Source organism: Choloepus didactylus, chromosome 9 (assembly GCF_015220235.1).
Source record: "Choloepus didactylus isolate mChoDid1 chromosome 9, mChoDid1.pri, whole genome shotgun sequence".
Lineage (NCBI taxonomy): Eukaryota > Metazoa > Chordata > Mammalia > Pilosa > Megalonychidae > Choloepus > Choloepus didactylus.
The window spans coordinates 60,704,998-60,725,403 of record NC_051315.1 but is presented as its reverse complement, the minus strand read 5'-3'; the positions used below and the strand labels follow the sequence as shown (position 1 = coordinate 60,725,403).

At 36.1% G+C, this 20,406-nt stretch overlaps 1 protein-coding gene across 5 annotated transcripts in view; it reads right to left on the bottom strand.

Annotated features, from left to right (window-relative positions):
- The window catches only part of DCAF17 (DDB1 and CUL4 associated factor 17), an 87,541-nt gene that overhangs the window by 58,386 nt on the left and 8,749 nt on the right, over window positions 1–20,406 (bottom strand). For all 5 annotated transcript variants that reach the window (XR_005218831.1, XM_037849889.1, XM_037849887.1 and 2 more), the window contains exons 6-9: window positions 19,166–19,255; window positions 15,829–15,933; window positions 15,428–15,533; window positions 146–288 (exon numbers count right to left, since the gene is read on the bottom strand). Coding sequence is in view for 4 of the 5 variants with exons in the window: in XM_037849889.1 (XP_037705817.1) it covers window positions 146–288; window positions 15,428–15,533; window positions 15,829–15,933; window positions 19,166–19,255 (444 nt within the window). In the remaining variant the exon portion in view is untranslated. The remainder of the gene's footprint in view (window positions 1–145; window positions 289–15,427; window positions 15,534–15,828; window positions 15,934–19,165; window positions 19,256–20,406) is intronic.

Genomic DNA, 20,406 nt, shown 5'->3' with positions numbered 1-20,406 from the left:
TTTCTGCACTTTAAATTGCTTACAAATCGTTAAAACAAACAAATAAAAAAGTAATTCTTAGAAATGTTGACCTATTAGAGAGGTAAAGAATAAAAACTTACTGATACAAATTTACTACTAAAAAATCTGATAACTCATGATTTACCAAAGAATTGTCTTTTAGGGCACAGATATGGAAAACTCCTTTCTGTTTCTTCTTATTAGGTGTGATGATGTAGTGCCAAGGATGGCCTCCAATCTGAAAAGCATTCTCCAGGGAAGACACTTCAAAGAGCAGTGGTGGTGTGTCTGTAGAGAAGGCAAAGGAATTTATTAGCTTCTCTGTTCTGATGGCCTTGGGCCATTCTTTAACTGTAATCAACCTTTCTTTGCATGCATCACCTATGAATTTCTATTAATGCAAAATTACTATGTTCAAGGAAATAAAATGCAATCAAGAGGCTTATTGCCAAGAAGAGAGCTAGTAGGAAACATGTTAGGCTATGAGTCAACTTTCTAGACATCTGTTTTCAGGATAAGTATGTGTGAGCTATAGCTGAGTAGAAATAAAAAGTGGGCTGAAGGTGTGTGTGATGGCAAAAAGCGACAAAGTACGCCTAATAAAAACAGCTGCCAGTCACTGAGCATCTGCTGTGCTTGACTTCGGGTTAGATACACTTTCCAGCTCTCATGACAATCCTACAATTTGAAGATCTGATAATTCCTTCAAATGTGAGGAAGAGATCGTCAGTATACCAGACTAACAAGTTATACCCAGCAAACTTTACAAAAGCAATCTTGCTTAAGATTTGCAGAGTAGAAGTGAAATTAATCATAATGAATGTGACCACTTAGGATAGGGCCTGTCCCAGTGAAGCTTTATCAAAAGAGCAGCCACAACTATTAGTATTATCATCTGATAGGTTATCTTTAAGGCAGTTCAGATAGATCCAGTCAGTCATCGTAATTTGGAGACTGACACCAAAAAAAAGAAATTTCTGTTGTTGCTTCTTAGTAATCTTCTTTGATAAGAATCAATTTAAGGTAGAGCACAATAGAGGAATGAATAGGTGGAAGGTACTGTAGATTTAGAAGACAAGAATTCCTTTTGGAAAGCCCTTGGGAAACACCACATAGTCTGTTTGGGCAGGTGGCTAATTTTTGACTCCTTCGTTCACCCCTCGCTAACTGGAGAGTTTAATCTTTGGAGTAGAAGACCACCACTGCTAGGAAAGGGACTTGTCTTAGGGAGACCAGTCAGAAGAGAATCATGTTGTATACAGAAGTGTGTGCTTTATTACACCTCTTCGTAAGGACATTTTCCCCCTCCTTTCATTTACTATTTAGAGATATACATAGGATAAAGCAAATAATCAAAAACAGGTTTACAAACTGACAATCTTGAGGAAAAAGAGAAAGGTACATCAGATTTATTTAAAGTGCTTCTTTTTTAACCTTTTAAGGAAAGATTAATATCCTTAATAGATAAAGAGGTCTTTTTAAGTAATAAGAAAAATACGAATAACCCAATAGAAAAATGGGCAAAGGACATAATAGGCATATAAGGAAAAAATACAGAGAAAAAAATATAATGTAAACAGATGTATTCAAAAATAAATACTTTTCCCAGCAGTTAAACTAGCTCCAAACAGCAGGACTCTGCCCACCACAACTCTGATGGGCACCCCCTACCTTCCCAAAAGTTTAAATTTTGATCTCTAATATTACTTTCAATTAACAAGACCTAGGAGTTCTCAGAGAATAGCTGATTCCATGTCTTGCTCGAAGAAATTTTAGGATGGGTCAGTTGTTGCTAGAAAGCGAGGATGTTTACAAAGATGTCAGGGTATCTGCTAAAAGAATAGGAGAGTCAGCAAAAAAAAGGATTCCAACAGCTAGACTGTGAAAGAGAAGCCTTAAAAAGGAAATAATAATTAATATTAGAGTACTGTGAGTCTGAAAGCTCAAATGATAGTTCAAAGGAGAATTTTTAATATAAAGTATACAAAATTATTGCTGTATTATTTATAAAAGGATGATATACAGGATACACATTTTCTTAAATCTTAAAATGTAAGGGATAGTTAACTTTTTATATTTCTTCTATTAAGTAAATGTTTGCTTAAAAATTTTAGATGCGTGCTAAATGAAAAATAGAAGGTAGCAACCAAAGTATATAATATACTACATTTTGTGTAAGAAAGAAGGCAAAATTTAAAGGGTATATACACACATTTGCTTGTTTTTGTGAAAAGAAACAATAGGATATAACAGAAACTAAAATCAATGGTTACTTATGGGGGCAAGGTGGACAGGGGAGGGAATAACAGGATGGAAAGGCTAGGAGTGGAAGCAAAATTTCTAAGTATACCTTTTTATATAGTTTAGACTCCTGAACTATATATACATTTCATAACTTCAAAAATAAAATTTAAAAAGGAAAAAAAAAAACAAAATAGAAAACAAACAGAAACAAATTATATCAAATTAAACTAATCATGTAGAATGATTTCAAATAACTTTTGGATTACTCTCCTAGTACACTTCCTGGGTTAGACACAGGACAAAAGGAACTGCAGAGAAATCTTAACCTTCACACTACAACTTTGTTTTTAGTAGTAATATTGCGACTACAATTTTAAGATTATCTTATGTATATTGTAGAATAAATTAGGAGCCAAAATTTTCAGTATAAGCAAAAAGATTTCAAGTATAAAATCAAATTAGAATGGTTAAATTTGAACTGGAAATAAGAAAATGAACTTTTGTTTCAATATATTTCCCAGCTCTGTTCACTGAAGGGCTGAGAAGACACACAATTCTTGGTTTCTAATAAGCTTCCCTACTAAAATGGCTCCTTGTCAGATCTGGGACAAGGAAAGCAAAAGGTAAATTTGAGACATTATTGTTCCAGAAAGCAAGAAATACTCAAAGACTACTGGGGTATGTCAAAAAGACCCACTTGATGAAATCACCATTGGCCAAATTTGGGACAATTTTAACATCACTAAGAATAATGACTATATATAATATTTTATAAGTAAAAATCCATAAATCTATTGTGTTTCTATAACTGTTTATGTATCAAACATTTTGCTACCATTGGAAATAACTATTGGTAATTAAAGGGAAGGAATAAGTATTTACTGTACCTTTTTGGAGGAACTGTATTTCAGCCCTAGTTGATGAATGAAAGGACTTACTTACAGAAAAATGCCAGCTATTAAAAGTAGAAGGAATGACAGAATTTTTCAGAACTGCATTCCACACCTCACAATGAAATAACTGATTCAGACAAGGATCATTAATGGTTACAGGAATATTCCTGTATATATTTCTGTATAATAACAGAAAATTAAAAAAAAATCCAAATATCCAAAGTAGGGAATTGGTTAAATAAGTTACAGTTGATTCGTTAAATGGCAGGAAAGACAAGTTCTTAAAACTTGGAGAATACACACATACACACACACACACACACACACGGAGGATACATACTCGTACACACGTTTTCACATAGGTAATATAAGCACTATGTTGAAAAGGTATCAGAAGATATACAGTGGAAACTAAATCTTTCTTTCAGCTCTGTCCTCTCAGTTAACTATTATTTATCAGGTTTTTGTGTGTTCTTCCAGATATTCTAGGCAAATATAAAAGCATATGCTTAGATAAATATATTTAATATAGGAATATGAAAGCTTTACACAAATGGGGCTTTTTATACACACAGTTTTGTACTCACTTTTCCACTTAATAATATATCTTGGAAATCATTCTATATCCGTGCAAAAAAATTCCTCTTTCTTTGTAACAATTAAACTATGATGCAGCCATACAATGAAGTACTAGTGTCAACTATGAATGTACAGACTGCTTCCAACCTTTTGCTATTAGAAACAATGCTGTGATTGTACGCTTGTCATTTTGTACACATGACTATATATGTAATAAATTCGTAGAAGTGGGACGGCTGGGCTGAAGGAGTATATGCATTTAACATTTTTATGTATATTGGCAAGTTGTCCTCCATAAAGGGTCCCAAAAATAAATGAAAGTGCCTGTTTCCCTACACTTTTACCAACTGTGTTATTTAACTTTTTTATATTTGAGAATTTGAAAAGATGCCTGATAATTTTAAATTGTGTTTCTCTTATCAGTGAGGCTGGGTTTTGTTGTCCCCTCTAAATGAAAAGCCATTTATATTTTCTTTATTTTGAACAATATCCTTTGCCCATTTTTTACACTGTTCTCATTCTTTGTTATTGATCTGCAGAACTCTTTATATACTTAGGAGACTGCCCTTTATAGTATGTTTTCTAAATATGGCCTAGAGGCGGGGCAAGATGGCAGACTGGTGAGCTGTATGTTTTAGTTACTCCTCCAGGAAAGTAGGTAGAAAGCCAGGAACTGCATGGACTGGACACCACAGAGCAATCTGACTTTGGGCATACTTCATAGAACACTCATGAAAACGTGGAACTGCTGAGATCAGCGAAATCTGTAAGTTTTTGCGGCCAGGGGACCCGCGCCCCTCCCTGCCAGGCTCAGTCCCAGGGGAGGAGGGGCTGTCAGCTCCGGGAAGGAGAAGGGAGAACTGAAGTGGCAGCCCTTATTGGAAACTCATTCTACTGATCCAAAATCCAACCATAGATAGACGGAGACCAGACACCAGAGAATCTGAGAGCAGCCAGCCCAGCAGAGAGGAGACAGGCATAGAAAAAAAACAACACGAAAAACTCCAAAATAAAAGCGGAGGATTTTTGGAGTTCTGGTGAACATAGAAAGGGGAAGGGCCCTGAGGCGCATATGCAAATCCCGAAGAAAAGCTGATCTCTCTGCCCTGTGGACTTTTCCTTAATGGCCCTGGTTGCTTTATCTCTTAGCATTTCAATAACCCATTAGATCTCTGAGGAGGGCCCGTTTTTTTTTTTTTTTTTTAATCCTTTTTTCTTTTTCTAAAACAATTACTCTAAGAAGCCCAATACAGAAAGCTTCAAAGACTTACTATTTGGGCAGGTCAAGTCAAGAGCAGAACTAGGAGAGCTCTGAGACAAAACGCAATAATCCAGTGGCTGAGAAAATTCACTAAACACCACAACTTCCCAAGAAAAGGGGGGTGTCCGCTCACAGCCATCATCCTGGTGGACAGGAAACACTCCTGCCCATCGCCAGCCCCATAGCCCAGAACTGCCCCAGACAACCCAGTGTGACGGAAGTGCTTCAAATAACAGGCACACACCACAAAACTGGGCGTGGACAGTAGCCTTCCCTGCAACCTCAGCTGATTGTCCCAGAGTTGGGAAGGTAGAGCAGTGTGAATCAACAAACCCCTATTCAGCCATCATTTCAGCAGACTGGGAGCCTCCCAACACAGCCCAGCAGCCCAGAACTGCCCTGGGGGGACGGCACTCACCTGTGACATAGCACAGTCATCCCTCAACAGAGGACCCGGGGTGCACGGCCTGGAAGAGGGGTCCACTTGCAAGTCTCAGGAGCCATACGCCAATACCAAGGACTTGTGGGTCAGTGGCAGAGACAAACTGTGGCAGGACTGAACTGAAGGATTAGACTATTGCAGCAGCTTTAAAACTCTAGGATCATCAGGGAGATTTGATTGTTAGAGCCACCCCCCCCTCCCTGACTGCCCAGAAACACGCCCCATATACAGGGCAGGCAACACCAACTACACACGCAAGCTTGGTACACCAATTGGACACCACAAGACTCACTCCCCCACTCACCAAAAAGGCTAAGCAGGGGAGAACTGGCTTGTGGAGAACAGGTGGCTCGTGGACGCCACCTGCTGGTTAGTTAGAGAAAGTGTACTCCACGAAGCTGTAGATCTGATAAATTAGAGATAAGGACTTCAATTGGTCTACAAATCCTAAAAGAACCCTATCAAGTTCAGCAAATGCCACGAGGCCAAAAACAACAGAAAATTATAAAGCATATGAAAAAACCAGACGATATGGATAACCCAAGCCCAAGCACCCAAATCAAAAGACCAGAAGAGACACAGCACCTAGAGCAGCTACTCAAAGAACTAAAGATGAACAATGAGACCATAGTACGGGAGATAAAGGAAATCAAGAAGACCCTAGAAGAGCATAAAGAAGACATTGCAAGACTAAATAAAAAAATGGATGATCTTATGGAAATTAAAGAAACTGTTGACCAAATTAAAAAGATTCTGGACACTCATAGCACAAGACTAGAGGAAGTTGAACAACGAATCAGTGACCTCGAAGATGACAGAATGGAAAATGAAAGCATAAAAGAAAGAATGGGGAAAAAAATTGAAAAAATCGAAATGGACCTCAGGGATATGATAGATAATATGAAACGTCCAAATATAAGACTCATTGGTGTCCCAGAAGGGGAAGAAAAGGGTAAAGGTCTAGGAAGAGTATTCAAAGAAATTGTTGAGGAAAACTTCCCAAATCTTCTAAACAACATAAATACACAAATCATAAATGCTCAGCGAACTCCAAATAGAATAAATCCAAATAAACCCACTCCAAGACATATACTGATCACACTATCAAACACAGAAGAGAAGGAGCAAGTTCTGAAAGCAGCAAGAGAAAAGCAATTCACCACATACAAAGGAAACAGCATAAGACTAAGTAGTGACTACTCAGCAGCCACCATGGAGGCAAGAAAGCAGTGGCACAATATATTTAAAATTCTGAGTGAGAAAAATTTCCAGCCAAGAATACTTTATCCAGCAAAGCTCTCCTTCAAATTTGAGGGAGAGCTTAAATTTTTCACAGACAAACAAATGCTGAGAGAATTTGCTAACAAGAGACCTGCCCTACTGGAGATACTAAAGGGAGCCCTACAGACAGAGAAACAAAGACAGGACAGAGAGACTTGGAGAAAGGTTCAGTACTAAAGAGATTCGGTATGGGTACAATAAAGGATATTAATAGACAGAGGGGAAAAATATGACAAACATAAACCAAAGGATAAGATGGCTGATTCAAGAAATGCCTTCATGGTTATAACGTTGAATGCAAATGGATTAAACTCCCCAATTAAAAGATATAGATTCGCAGAATGGATCAAAAAAAAATGAACCATCAATATGTTGCATACAAGAGACCCATCTTAGACACAGGGACACAAAGAAACTGAAAGTGAAAGGATGGAAAAAAATATTTCATGCAAGCTACAGCCAAAAGAAAGCAGGTGTAGCAATATTAATCTCAGATAAAACAGACTTCAAATGCAGGGATGTTTTGAGAGACAAAGAAGGCCACTACGTACTAATAAAAGGGGCAATTCAGCAAGAAGAAATAACAATCGTAAATGTCTATGCACCCAACCAAGGTGCCACAAAATACATGAGAGAAACACTGGCAAAACTAAAGGAAGCAATTGATGTTTCCACAATAATTGTGGGAGACTTCAACACATCACTCTCTCCTATAGATAGATCAACCAGACAGAAGACCAATAAGGAAATTGAAAACCTAAACAATCTGATAAATGAATTAGATTTAACAGACATATACAGGACATTACATCCCAAATCACCAGGATACACATACTTTTCTAGTGCTCACGGATCTTTCTCCAGAATAGATCATATGCTGGGACATAAAACAAGCCTCAATAAATTTAAAAAGATTGAAATTATTCAAAGCACATTCTCTGACCACAATGGAATACAATTAGAAGTCAATAACCATCAGAGACTTAGAAAATTCACAAATACCTGGAGGTTAAACAACACACTCCTAAACAATCAGTGGGTTAAAAAAGAAATAGCAAGAGAAATTGCTAAATATATAGAGACAAATGAAAATGAGAACACAACATACCAAAACCTATGGGATGCAGCAAAAGCAGTGCTAAGGGGGAAATTTATAGCACTAAACGCATATATTAAAAAGGAAGAAAGAGCCAAAATCAAAGAACTAATGGATCAACTGAAGAAGCTAGAAAATGAACAGCAAACCAATCCTAAACCAAGTAGAAGAAAAGAAATCACAAGGATTAAAGCAGAAATAAATGACATAGAAAAAAAAAAAACAATAGAGAGGATAAATATCACCAAAAGTTGGTTCTTCGAGAAGATCAACAAGATTGACAAGCCCCTAGCTAGACTGACAAAATCAAAAAGAGAGAAGACCCATATAAACAAAATAATGAATGAAAAAGGTGACATAACTGCAGATCCTGAAGAAATTAAAAAAATTATAAGAGGATACTATGAACAACTGTATGGCAACAAACTGGATAATGTAGAGGAAACGGACAATTTCCTGGAAACATATGAACAACCTAGACTGACCAGAGAAGAAATAGAAGACCTCAACCAACCCATCACAAGCAAAGAGATCCAATCAGCCATCAAAAATCTTCCCACAAATAAATGCCCAGGGCCAGATGGCTTCACAGGGGAATTCTACCAAACTTTCCAGAAAGAACTGACACCAATCTTACTCAAACTCTTTCAAAACATTGAAGAAAATGGAACACTACCTAACTCATTTTATGAAGCTAACATCAATCTAATACCAAAACCAGGCAAAGATGTTACAAAAAAGGAAAACTACCGGCCAATCTCCCTAATGAATATAGATGCAAAAATCCTCAACAAAATACTTGCAAATCGAATCCAAAGACACATTAAAAAAATCATACACCATGACCAAGTGGGGTTTATTCCAGGCATGCAAGGATGGTTCAACATAAGAAAATCAATCAATGTATTACAACACATTAACAAGTCAAAAGGGAAAAATCAATTGATCATCTCAATAGATGCTGAAAAAGCATTTGACAAAATCCAACATCCGTTTTTGATAAAAACACTTCAAAAGGTAGGAATTGAAGGAAACTTCCTCAACATGATAAAGAGCATATATGAAAAACCCACAGCCAGCATAGTACTCAATGGTGAGAGACTGAAAGCCTTCCCTCTAAGATCAGGAACAAGACAAGAATGCCCGCTGTCACCACTGTTATTCAACATTGTGCTGGAAGTGCTAGCCAGGGCAATCCGGCAAGACAAAGAAATAAAAGGCATCCAAATTGGAAAAGAAGAAGTAAAACTGTCATTGTTTGCAGATGATATGATCTTATATCTAGAAAACCCTGAGAAATCGACGATACAGCTACTAGAGCTAATAAACAAATTTAGCAAAGTAGCGGGATACAAGGTTAATGCACATAAGTCAGTAATGTTTCTATATGCTAGAAATGAACAAACCGAAGAGACACTCAAGAAAAAGATACCATTTTCAATAGCAACTAAAAAAATCAAGTACCTAGGAATAAACTTAACCAAAGATGTAAAAGACCTATACAAAGAAAACTACATAACTCTACTAAAAGAAATAGAAGGGGACCTTAAAAGATGGAAAAATATTCCATGTTCATGGATAGGAAGACTAAATGTCATTAAGATGTCAATTCTACCCAAACTCATCTACAGATTCAATGCAATTCCAATCAAAATTCCAACAACCTACTTTGCAGACTTGGAAAAGCTAGTTATCAAACTTATTTGGAAAGGGAAGATGCCTCGAATTGCTAAAGACACTCTAAAATAGAAAAACGAAGTGGGAGGACTTACACTCCCTGACTTCGAAGCTTATTATAAAGCCACAGTTGCCAAAACAGCATGGTACTGGCACAAAGATAGACATATAGATCAATGGAATCGAATTGAGAATTCGGAGATAGACCCTCAGATCTATGGCCGACTGATCTTTGATAAGGCCCCCAAAGTCACTGAACTGAGTCATAATGGTCTTTTCAACAAATGGGGCTGGGAGAGTTGGCTATCCATATCCAAAAGAATGAAAGAGGACCCCTACCTCACCCCCTACACAAAAATTAACTCAAAATGGACCAAAGATCTCAATATAAAAGAAAGCACCATAAAACTCCTAGAAGATAATGTAGGAAAACATCTTCAAGACCTTGTATTAGGTGGCCACTTCCTAGACTTTACACCCAAAGCACAAGCAACAAAAGAGAAAATAGATAAATGGGAACTCCTCAAGCTTAGAAGTTTCTGCACCTCAAAGGAATTTCTCAAAAAGGTAAAGAGGCAGCCAACTCAATGGGAAAAAATTTTTGGAAACCATGTATCTGACAAAAGACTGATATCTTGCATATATAAAGAAATCCTACAACTCAATGACAATAGTACAGTCGGCCCAATTATAAAATGGGCAAAAGATATGAAAAGACAGTTCTCTGAAGAGGAAATACAAATGGCCAAGAAACACATGAAAAAATGTTCAGCTTCACTAGCTATTAGAGAGATGCAAATTAAGACCACAATGAGATACCATCTAACACCGGTTAGAATGGCTGCCATTAAACAAACAGGAAACTACAAATGCTGGAGGGGATGTGGAGAAATTGGAACTCTTATTCACTGTTGGTGGGACTGTATAATGGTTCAGCCACTCTGGAAGTCAGTCTGGCAGTTCCTTAGAAAACTAGATATAGAGTTACCATTCGATCCAGCGATTGCACTTCTCGGTATATACCCGGAAGATCGGAAAGCAGTGACACGAACAGATATCTGCACGCCAATGTTCATAGCAGCATTATTCACAATTGCCAAGAGATGGAAACAACCCAAATGTCCTTCAACAGATGAGTGGATAAATAAAATGTGGTATATACACACGATGGAATACTACGCAGCAGTAAGAAGGAACGATCTCGTGAAACATATGACAACATGGATGAACCTTGAAGACATAATGCTGAGCGAAATAAGCCAGGCACAAAAAGAGAAATACTATATGCTACCACTAATGTGATCTTTGAAAAATGTAAAACAAATGGCTTATAATGTAGAATGTAGGGGAACTAGCAATAGAGAGCAATTAAGGAAGAGGGAACAATAATCCAAGAAGAACAGATAAGCTATTTAACGTTCTGGGGATGCCCAGGAATGACTATGGTCTGTTAATTTCTGATGGATATAGTAGGAGCAAGTTCACAGAAATGTTGCTATATTAGGTAACTTTCTTGGGGTAAAGTAGGAACATGTTGGAAGTTAAGCAGTTATCTTAGGTTAGTTGTCTTTTTCTTACTCCCTTGTTATGGTCTCTTTGAAATGTTCTTTTAGTGTATGTTTGTTTTCTTTTTAACTTTTTTTTCATACAGTTGATTTAAAAAAGAAGGGAAAGTTAAAAAAAAAACAAGGGAAAAAAAAAAAGATGCAGTGCCCCCTTGAGGAGCCTGTGGAGAATGCAGGGGTATTCGCCTACCCCACCTCCATGGTTGCTAACATGACCACAGACATAGGGGACTGGTGGTTTGATGGGTTGAGCCCTCTACCACAGGTTTTACCCTTGGGAAGACGGTTGCTGCAAAGGAGAGGCTAGGCCTCCCTATGGTTGTGCCTACGAGCCTCCTCCCGAATGCCTTTGTTGCTCAGATGTGGCCCTGTCTCTCTAGCTAAGCCAACTTGAAAGGTGAAATCACTGCCCTCCCCCCTACGTGGGATCAGACACCCAGGGGAGTGAATCTCCCTGGCAACGTGGAATATGACTCCCGGGGAGGAATGTAGACCTGGCATCGTGGGACAGAGAACATCTTCTTGACCAAAAGGGGGATGTGAAAGGAAATGAAATAAGCTTCAGTGGCAGAGAGAATCCAAAAGGAGCCGAGAGGTCACTCTGATGGGCACTCTTACGCACACTTTAGACAACCCTTTTTAGGTTCTAAAGAATTGGGGTAGCTGGTGGTGGATACCTGAAACTATCAAACTACAACCCAGAACCCATGAATCTCGAAGACAGTTGTATAAAAATGTAGCTTATCAGGGGTGACAAGGGGATTGGGAAAGCCATAAGGACCACACTCCACTTTGTCTAGTTTATGGATGGATGAGTAGAAAAATAGGGGAAGAAAACAAACAGACAAAGGTACCCAGTGTTCTTTTTTACTTCAATTGCTCTTTTTCACTCTAATTATTATTCTTGTTATTCTTGTGTGTGTGCTAATGAAGGTGTCAGGGATTGATTTGGGTGATGAATGTACAACTATGTAATGGTACTGTGAACAATCGAAAGTACGATTTGTTTTGTATGACTGCGTGGTATATGAATATATCTCAGTAAAATGAAGATTAAAAAAAAAAAAAAAAAAAAACGTCATAATGCTGAGCAAAATAAGCCAGGCACAAAAAGAGAGATATTGTATGTTACCACTAATGTGAATTCTGTGAAAAATGTACAGTGTTTTATACTGTAGAATGTAGGGGACCTAGAGATACCAATTAGTGGAGGGGGAATGATAATCTAATAAGAACAGATAAACTATGGAGGGTAATCTCAAGGTTATGGGAATGCTCAGGAATGATTATGGTTTGTAAACTTTCTTGGATATAGTAAGATCATGTTGGAAGCAATAGAGTTATTTTAGGTTTTTTTTTTTCTCTTATTCCTTTGTTTTCTTAGGGGTTGTTAATTTTCTTGGGGTATGGTAGGAACATGTTGGAAGCAATGTAGTTATTTTAGATTATTTGTTTTTCTTACTCCTCTGTTTGGACATGGTTTATTAATTTTCTTGGGGTATGGTAGGAACATATTGGAAGCAAAGTAGTTATTTTAGGTTATTTGTTTTCCTTAATCCATTACTTTGTTTGAAATGTTGTGGGGTTTTTTTGGTTCTTGTTTGCCTGTTTGTTTTTAATTTTTTGATAAACAAAGTCAAAAAATTGAAAAAAAAATCAGTAGAAAAATGGGAGTAAAAACTAAATGACAAATAGGGTGGGATGGGGGGATGGTTTGGGTATTCTCTTTTCACTTTTATTTGTTATTCTTATTCTGATTCTTTCTGATGTAAGGAAAATGTTCAGAAATAGATTGTGGTGATGAACGCATAACTATATGATCATACTGTGAACAGTTGATTGTATACCATGGATGACTGTATGGTTTGTGAATATATTTCAATAAAACTGAATTAAAAAATAAATAAATAAATAAATAAATATGGCCTATTTGTTGTTTGATTTTTGACTTGATTTAAAGTGTGTGTTCGTTTTTTGTCACAAAGAACTTCATTTTTATGTAGTCAAATTTATCAATGTCTTTTATTGGATTTTGTTTTATACCCAGAAAGGTCTTCCTCACTCTGACATAAAAAGATGCTCCCAAGTTTTCTTCTAGAATTTAAAAATCTTTGATCCATCTCTTATTTATCTTAGTATAAAGGGTGAGATAGGAATCAAACTTTATTGTTTTTACAAGACCATATATTAAATAATCTACATGGAAATTAATATTCACAGTGTATTAATGTTTAGAAGTGGCTTAGGTTACAGATACATGCAACAACATGAATGATCTCAAAAATAGTATGCTGATGGAAGCCAGATACAAGAGGAGCACATACAGTATGATTCCATTTATATGAAACGCTAGAAAATATAAATGTAATCCATCATTAGGGATGGGGAGGGAATTGATTAGGGAAGGGGCACAAGGGAATTTTGAGGGGTAATGGAAATATTCTAAATCTTGATTGTAATGGTGGTTTCATGAGTATATATATTTGACAAAACTTAAACTGTACTGTTAAAAAAAGGGCACATTTAATTGCACATAAATTATACCTCAAGATAGCTGATTTTTTAAAAAGAGAATTATGAAAGAGAATTTACAGGATGACTCTTTTTTGGCTAAAAAGAATAAAAATATACATATTATAAGATTAGGAAAAAAATGTACTAAGCAGATAACAGTTAACTTCATATAAGAGGAGTTACATTTTCTCTCATGCTTATCTGTATTCCCTACTTTTTCTGTAATGAAAATGAACTGCTTTTGCATTAAGAGAAAGTTATTTAAAATTAAAATAAATAATATTTTGTAGAGATTTTAATGACTCTGAAAAACAAATGTGAAGAAATGAATACAATTTCAGTCTGTACTGAATGCAACATGCTACTTTTTTGAGCCAAATGTCCAAAAATCATTGAATTATAGTGTTTTACAATGACAAGTGATTTCAAAGCTCGTGTTTTCAAACATTATTTTAGAGTCGAAAAAAGTGAAGTCCAGAAAGGTTAAGCAATTTGCCCCCTATTGCACCACAAGTTAGTAGCAAAGTTTCACTCTTACTAGTAGGAGACCAAGATTCTTATCCCAAATCCAGTCTTCTTTCCACAAACAGAACAAAACCCACAACAATCCTTCAGGCTTCCATGTGCTTTGTCTGTCACCTTGTTCTTTGTTTTACTCACTTTTCTCTGTATTTCAATGAGAACAATGCTACCATTCTGAGAAACTCTTTTCAAAATTACCCATTTTAGTTACCACTGGAGCCTGTAGTTTTAAAATTCTTAATAGATTCCTGCTAGTGTACCTGTATAGAATAATAGGAAGTACCGCTGGGACTGAATTTTCACAAGGCTGCCTAATTCAACCAATCCAAGGCATCTAAAAACTTGGATAATTAAAAAAAATCATTTTGAACTCCCCGGATAACCTAATGGCTGTTCTGAAATCTCTCATAAGTTTTCAGTTTGTCATTTACAATTAAAAAGAACTTCATCTTCTCCTAACAATTATATCTCTTATTTTTGTTTTTTGAACTGTTGATGATATAACATTAAATGATAATGACAGAAAAATTCGTCTTATTCTGTTTATATAAGAAACCTTTGGAGTTCCACCTAAAAATGAGGTTTGTTGGTTGGAAATAGAAAGAAATGTCCTTTACATGACAAGGAATGACTCTCAATGAATTAAGAAAAAAGACAAATAAATATTAAGATAATAAAATGTATTTTCTCTTTAATTTTACTTGCATGATTTTTTATATCTATTTGCAAATTTTAAACCATCCTTGAATTCCTGAGATGAACTCTGGTCATAGTTTATTTTTTAAAAACATAATGCTATTATGAGTAGTAGTTCCTTTTTTTAATAAACAGATGAATTTGATAAACTAGCTACATATAGAACGTTTTTACTGATATTTGTCTTCAGGCATAATTTTCTCTTTTGTGCTTTGCCAATCTTTAAGCATAATGGCAAGCTATCTCTCTGTCTAAGCTCTATGTTCAGATGGCACACAGTTTTATTTTCCTTGAAAAACATCCTTCTTAGAGGTGGGTAAATTTCACAGAATTGTAAAATATTTAGTTATAAGGAGCTAAGATGGTATCCTTTGCTCTAACCTCATTTTTTATCGACAAGGAAATCAGGAAGGGAAAGCGACTTGCCCCAGGTCACCTGTATCTGGCCAAGCTAGGCCTAGCACTCCCAAGCCTTCAGTTCAATGAATAATTGATAGATTTGTTGACACCTATTTGATAGCAAGGAATATGCTGTACAGAAGTAAAATGAATTGAGATTATAATTAAATTATGAGAAAAACATTTGGATGATTACAATAACTATTTATATTACCACTTATTTTTTTAAGGTGAAAAAATACTATATAGCAACCATACCTGTGATTTTAATATTACAAGGAATGCCAAAAGGAGCCTCTCCTACAGTTCCAGTAGTCCCACCCCATCTGCATGCACACCCTAAGTCAAGTTTCTGTTGCATGAACTAAAAACAAAACAAAACAAAACAAAAATGGTGGCTTTAGCACCTACTTATTTGCTGTCTGGAAAGAAAAAAAATCAAATTCACATGTTTATGACAGAGAAAACATCTTTATTTATTCAAAGGCCTTTCTGTTCACCTTCCCCACCCATCTTTTAGAGATTACTTTGTCTTTCTCATGTGTACAGTTTTGTAGAGCTGAAATCCACACAAGTGCTTTGCTCTACAAGCATCTTGTTAGAAATCAAACCTCAGTCCTCACAGTAATTATAGTATGGCAAATTTCAGTTTTCTCTACCTGTTCAGCGATGGCTTGGAAATTATAAAGTCTGACCAGTCCCGAGCTGTACATCACAATCAGTATTCCATGAGACAAGGTAGCATCTGTAATGTTCCCGAAAATCTGGGGGGAAAGGCAGATATCTCCTGAGAAAAGACCAGAAGGCCAATCCTCTGAGTGTTCACAGTGCTTTGAGTTCTTGCTTCATACTCAGGTCACCACTACAACTCCACTGCCTAGCATTACAATTTAAATGTAGTTTAGCAACTTGAAGATAAGGTGTTATTATAGGTGAATGGAGCCACTGGAGTCTCAGACTTACTAATGGGAGTGTAGCACATACTCTCAAAATGATGCAGAAGCATTCATTTGCTTCATTCATTTGCTTCAGAGCTTTGTCAATGTCCATTAATAACAGATCTGATTCCTTACACTGAGTCCATCTGATTCTAAATGAGTATTTCCTCTACCATGCATATCTTGCCAGGATCACACTCTTTATGCTAAAATGTTCTTTATGCAGGAACTTATTTTTGGCTAATTACAAGTGAAACGTCTGGATCTAGAAAAGTTATTCTAATGAAAAATCAGCCAACTCTAGAATTTTATCATCACCTTGTTCTTTAAATCACTAATACTGTTTGATATTTTTAGTCACATCAAAACCAAACATTTTAAAAACAAATCAGACTTCTCCACCTGGGTTACTGCTGATATTCTTGCAAACACTGAGAACTGCCAACTTGGTGGGCCAAGCCCTTGTGAGGCTTGTTACTGCAAAGGAGAGGCTGAGCTTACTTATAATTGTGCCTAGGAGTCCCCCTCAGAGGAACTCTTTGTTGCTCAGATGTGGCCTCTCTCTCTAAGCCCATGTGGCAGGTGAACTCACTGCCCTTCCCCCTATGTGGGACATGACTCCCAGGGGTGTAAATCCCCCTCGCAATGCGGGAATGACTCCTGGGGATGAGCCTGGACCCCGCATCACAGGGTTGAGAAAATCTTCTTGATCAAAAGGGGGAAGAGAGATGAAACAAAATAAGGTTTCAGTGGTTGAGAGATTTCAAATGGAGTAGAGAGGTCACTCTGGGGGGTATTCTTATGCACTATATAGATATTCCTTTTTAGTTTTTAGTGTGTTGGAAAGGCTAGAGGGAAATACCTGAAGCTGTCGAACTGCAACCCAGTAACCTTGATTCTTGAAGTCGATTGTAAAGTTATGTAGCTTACGCAGTGTGACTGTGTGACTGTGAAAACCTTGTGGCTCACACTCCCTTTATCCAGTGTATGGACAGATGAGTGGAAAAGTGGGGACAAAAATTAGATGAAGAATAGGGTGTGATAGAGGGGATGGAAAGTTTTGGATGTTCCTTTCTACTTTTTTTTTTTTTTTGCAGTAAGGAAAAGGTTCAAAAATTGATTCTGGTGATAAATGCACAACTATATGATGGTGCTGTGAATAACTGATTGTATACTGTGGATGACTGTAGGGTATGTGACTATATCGCCATAAACCTGTATTAAAAAAAAAAGTAAATGAACAATGGGGGGGAGGAGGGCTATGAGATGTTTTGGGCATTCTTTTTTACTTTAATTTTTATTCTTATTTCTTTAGAGTAATGAAAATGTTCAAAAATTGTGGTGATGAATGCACAACTGTATCATTATACTGTGAACAACTGATTATACACTTTGGATAACTGTATGGTATGTGAATATATCTCAATAAAATAAAAAAACCAATCACCTTCTGAGATACTCTGCCTAATTGACCTTGAGTAAGTCTTGGCTCATTGTTTGTTACCTTTCTTTTTTCCTTTCCCCTTTTTGGCTCATTGTTTGTTCCCTTCTTTGCAGTTCTATGCACTGGGCCCTGTCAAGAGTCTACACAAAGCTCTGATAAAGAACTTGATTCTGTGCCTATTTCAACATAGACAAATATTCATAGCAATGAAAGAACTAGAAATGAGGTGAAAATCTATTTCCATTTCTACTCAAGAGAAATTACTTACTTAGTGAAGATTCACTGTCTCAAAAAATAGCCTAAAAGACATTCAGAACCTGGCCACTGAGTAGTCTTATTAGACATGACAAGTAAAAGATATACTTCAGTCCCAAGTAACCAAAATTAAGACCAAATCCTTCAAATGATTACCTTAGACACGTAGGAAAAAATATAAACAATTCATGACTTTGCTATGAGTTCATTCCTGTTGTAGACTGTAATAAGCATACACAATTATGTAATGACAGACACAAAGACAGCAATTAAATTCATGAGCTGTGCTTTTTTTATTATCTCTTCAAAGGGTAATTATGATTTTCTTTGATCTTGACTAGCCCCTGACTTTTTATTCACTGATCCTGGTTCCCCACTTTGAAAAGAAGGACTTACATACTTCAAACATGTTTTCCAATAATGAGTGATATAATAAAGAAAGCCATCCTACTTTAAAATTTGGTTTACACTCCAAAGTCAAAGCTAGATTTATATTCCAGCTCTTCCACTTACTAATTTTAGGAGCTAGGTAGCTGCCTAGCTTCCTAATTGAAATGACTTATCTGCTACAATGTTGTAAAATACTTAAAGTGCCTGACACAAAACAATTAATAAATGATAGTTATTATTACTATTTAGCCTTTTTGCAGTTTAGTATATTATGCTTAGATGATATAAACAATTTAATACATTCATCTTGTTTGCTAATGAATATTAGTGGACTCTCAAAACTTTGTTCTCTTCAAGTGTTTAATTAAAAACTATTAGAATAGCTCAATAAATTACTATTCACCAAGAGTAACAATTCATGAAAGGGAAGTAGAAGACTACTGATTCTTTTATCCAAAGGAAATTTGTCCCTTTTTTCTTCCCTTACTGGCCCCTCCCACCCCTTTCCCCATCATCAACAACATTAAAACCCAAACTAAATGAGTAGAAATTTTACATATTTAATTATAAGTCTTGTTTATATATCATAAAACAAGCTTTAGACCTATACCTTGCAATTAAAATGAGACATTTTATTACAGCTTTTCACCTTTCTTTAATGATCATTTTAACAAGCTTTGGAATCTTCTCTGTAAAGAAAACCTTACTCATTTAGTGGCTTGTTAATGGCCATGGGCATTCAACACTATCCATTTGAGAGGCAGAGAAACATGCAAAAAGACAAAGAGATGATTAGGCTTTCTTCTCAAGTCAAATGTTCTTGTGCATTTTGCTATAAAATAAACCAGGCCAGCAAACTTTTTACAGTCAAGGTTTCACTCCCAATTAAACCATCTAATAATTAAATGATGATATTACATCTTCTTGTCAATAAAATAAATATTTCACTTAAATAGAAATGAGTTTTACCTTTTTATTGATCTCCAGAATTCCTACGAGTGAAAAAGGTAGAACGCGGAATACCGCAAGGTACAGCAAAACAGTCTGTTGAATGCCTGCCTAGAAGGAAAGACTAAAATTACAGGCAGTTCTCAAAAGTACTTCAGAAACACTCCATTTACATGAGTTGAAAACATCCATCTGTCCCAGCATGCAATTATGTAGATGTTTTCATGAATTAAAAATATTTTCATCTATTTAGATTGCAAAATTACTTAAACAAAAAGGCATACATGTTCAAAATATGTCCACTAAACCTTCAACCACTTAGGTACACACATGTACACAGAATCTACTGTGGGGTAGAATTCTCCTACTCCAGGAGTGTTCCAAGAGGACAAGTATATATCTGTTGATTTGTCCAGTCAACAGATACTTTAAAAAAAAAAAAAAGTAAACATAATGGTAAACATTTCCTAGCAACAAAATGCCATGTACTTATATTATAAACTGAAGTTCAAACAATAAAGAATCTAATTGAAAGTCACCATTTATCAAGTCATATCATTTGAAAGTAGCATTGCACTAACAAGAGTAGCACATTTCTGTATGAAATGAGAAAAAAAAATACTGACAACTAAAGCTTGAATGCTTTCTCAACTTGGAGATGAATACTCCCTTATTTTGAAGAAAAGGATCCAGACAGTATCTTCCACTATGAAATGTAAAATACTCTGTCGTACTTTCTAGGGTGTTTTGAAGCGAATTTCTTAAATTTGTGGTAGGCAAAGACCGTCTGTCTCATCTGCTTTAAAAGAACCCTAAAAATGGGGGTAACAAGATCAGCCATAGAAACCGCCACTACTAAAAGTTAGAAAACAAACAAACAACAAACAAAAAAATCGGAATATAATAGCTGAAGCCCAAAAGACTCTCCCTTTAAAAGGGGTAACTTTTGACTAAACCAAGACCTTCAAGGTATAAATCAGATTTCCACCATGCTCCTAAACCCCAAAGGAAAGGTATAATTTATATACACCAACCAAGAATGACTAGTTGTAGCTGGAGATTGTTGGAAAACAGAGTCTAGAATGCAGAAACACCAACAAGACTTTTACTAACGTCATTAACATTATCTCAATAGATAATACTACATAGAATTAGACTGGAGTCCTACTTTTTGGGAATTTACATTCTTAAAAAAAAAAAAGGCAAATTAGACAAGGCACTCTTAGAATTCTCAGACAATGTTTTGCTACTTTGTTATACTA